General features: G+C 47.7%; 1 protein-coding gene across 1 annotated transcript; it reads left to right on the top strand.

The window, feature by feature from the left end:
• Positions 1-906: 906 nt before the first annotated feature.
• LOC147971214 (uncharacterized) lies at positions 907-2,232 on the top strand. The gene is made up of 3 exons (XM_087523872.1): positions 907-918; positions 1,442-1,788; positions 1,875-2,232. The coding sequence occupies exons 1-3, from the start codon at positions 907-909 to the stop codon at positions 2,230-2,232; spliced, it is 717 nt and encodes a 238-aa protein (XP_087379998.1).
• Positions 2,233-2,753: the final 521 nt, after the last annotated feature.

The following is a 2,753-nucleotide window of genomic DNA, read 5'->3' as shown; positions in this document are numbered from 1 at the left end:
GGAAGGTGAGTCCACGAACTCGCCAACAAAGCTTGAAGGGGAGAGCTTGCCCTATCCGTCAAGGGAAAGGGAAGGACCCTTGGAGAAAAGGTCTCTTAACCTGGCTCTTGTATATATCTAATCCATTTGTTTGGATTGTTCGAGGTTGTCCAAACCCAACCCATTCATGGGGTAGAAATTGGACGGTCCAAACTATCTGCCACGTCAGCTCGAGCACAAGCGCTTCACTCCAAACCCGTCTTCTTTCTCTCTAACGCGTCCTCCTTCTTTACACACATCTATCCACTCCACAACCACCTCCCACCAAACCCTAGTGTCGCCCATGCCAATCCGTCAATGAGTAAAATGCACACAACCACCACAATCGTGTCATCATTAGCGAAAAAATCAGTAATGCTACATATACGGGATTTTTTTACGGGAGATTACAGGGGAGGTGATTTGGAGGCATACTATTAGTTGGGGGATGGCCCCCCACCTGAATTCAGGGGGGGGGCGGAGAGATTATTGATGAATCACAACATGTCTTGCCCGTAACAACCCAGTAAACCTTTGTACGTCTAGGATTATTGGCGAAAAACCACCTACTTACAAAACATCGCAAAAATCACCGCACCGAGAAATTAACAGTGGTAAAAACACTAACACGGTGTTCGGATGTCTGAATTAGACCCTTCAAATTGGATATGGTATTGACTACCTGTCAATTCAGATGTACCGAATCGAGCAAACAGAAACGGGCCAGATATAGAGATGAATTAGCCTCCACGCGCGCAGCCCTCCCGCGATACGGAGTCCGAGCCTCCAATTTGGGTTGAATTGGCCATGTCCCGCAAAACATAACATTTCAAGACGTGTCTCGCTCGCGACTTGCCTTTCCTCCATGCGAGACGCAAGCCCCAGCCGATGGCGACGCAGGTATGGATCCCCATGCCATGGCCCTCCTACCCCTCTCCTCTCTCGGGTTGTGGCGGTATTTCAAGCTCTCGCGGTTGCCGCCCCTTTCCTTCCCCCGTGGAACTCCTTCCTCTACCGCATGAGGTGGCGCCGCTGCTACATCTGGTCGGCGCAACCCTTTCATCCCGGCCATCTTGCTGACCGGCACGCCTTACATCTTGGCCATTTCACTGGCCAACGTGCCTTCCATGCATCTCAGCCATCTCGCTGGCCAGCGCAGCCCCTCCACCACCTGCCATCTTCTTCCCCTTCTCCCATGCCATCTTCTTCCCATTCCTCTTCCATCTTCTTCTTCCCCTCCACTGGATCCCCTTCTTTCTCTTTCTTTCCTTACCTAGCCAAGTTTCTCCTCTTCCCTTGTTCTGTTCTTCCCTTGTTTCCCATGTTCCCATGAATTTGAAGGAAATATGCCCTAGAGGCAATAATAAAGTTGTTGGGGATATAGCTACCGAATAAGGCTATTCCTAACTGATTGCTTGCGCAGCGCGAATCAGTGCCGTCGCTCCTCATGTGGATCGGCGTGAGCCCGCCCCATATGGCCCCACCCGAATATAGCGATTTCAGTTTCCCATCGTATCTGGCGACCTACTACCTACACACGCACCTAGCGCGTACTCGCCTATGGGGCGATGTGCTCATACCCCGTGACCCAGCTGCCACATCCGCCCGAACGAGACACAATTCAAAATGTGAATCCCCTCCTGCAGACACAGCCTCGTCGCCGGGAATCAGATCGACCCTCCATCCACATAGCGCCCGGATCTACAGATTTCTTCTTGATTTGACCAATGGATCTTGGTGCAGAGTTATTCACATGGATCTCCGGTTCAGGTTTCTCCTCTCATAAGCTCCTCTGTTTCTTGCAAAGTCTTCTCCATCAAATCCTTCGATCTTCATCTTGCCGTGTCCATGTGCAGCTTCTGTTCCCAGCCGTTCACTCCCGAGGGCTTCCCAGATCTGGGATTGCTAGAGAAGGAGGAGGATGATATGCTAGAGGAGGAGGAGGACGACAAGTGCATTCCTCCAAATCTCCAGAGGTATTCACCTTCCTCAAGCCAAGATGTTGAGAAACATGGTGTTACCGATTCTGGATCTCAAGTTCCTGAGGCCACGCAAGATTTTTCCTACATCCCAGATATTGACAACATCGACAGCCACAAAGAGCCCTCATCTAATCGCAACGCACTCCAGATCCGTGGCCTAAAAGGTAGTACTATCTACTTCGCACTTCTGGTTGTCCTCGTCAATTCATTCCATTCTTTCTACCCTCGTTGAGTTGCGCCACATTCAGTGAACTAGGCGTTTTTTTCAGTTAAGTTGTTGGCTTTACCATGATCTGTCAAACTTTGTATGCTCGAAATTACCATGGTCATTGGCATGTTCAGTATTTAGTATTTGTATACATGAATGTTCCCATCTAGGCTGGTGTCGTATTGTAAGAAAAATAGTGTGTACCAATATTATGTAAGCATGGTCAGTTTCAATCTTATCATGGAGTAAGAAAATTTTGATGGTGTTCAGTTATTTGCTGTCAAAAGTCTGATTATTTGGACCAGATTGTTGTTACTGCCCCGTAGTCAAATGATGTTACAAAATCTCCCGTTCTTACCACTGATCATAAATATGTTGTTTGCAAACAGTACATTATTCAACTTTATAATTGTGTCAAGGAATCATGTAACTTGGCTTTTGGTTTCAGTAAAACATGGTGTCAGATTTTGATGCTTGCTTTTTGGGCATTTATATAGTCAAATTGATGTAGGCATTGACATGTACAGTAAGATAAAATTAAGAGC

The sequence above is a fragment of the Triticum urartu genome, chromosome 5A, assembly GCF_056163025.1.
Source record: "Triticum urartu cultivar PI428250 chromosome 5A, HENAU_Tu73, whole genome shotgun sequence".
Classification (NCBI taxonomy): domain Eukaryota; kingdom Viridiplantae; phylum Streptophyta; class Magnoliopsida; order Poales; family Poaceae; genus Triticum; species Triticum urartu.
Note: the sequence above shows the minus strand (reverse complement) of the source record. Positions and strands in the feature narration are given on the sequence as shown.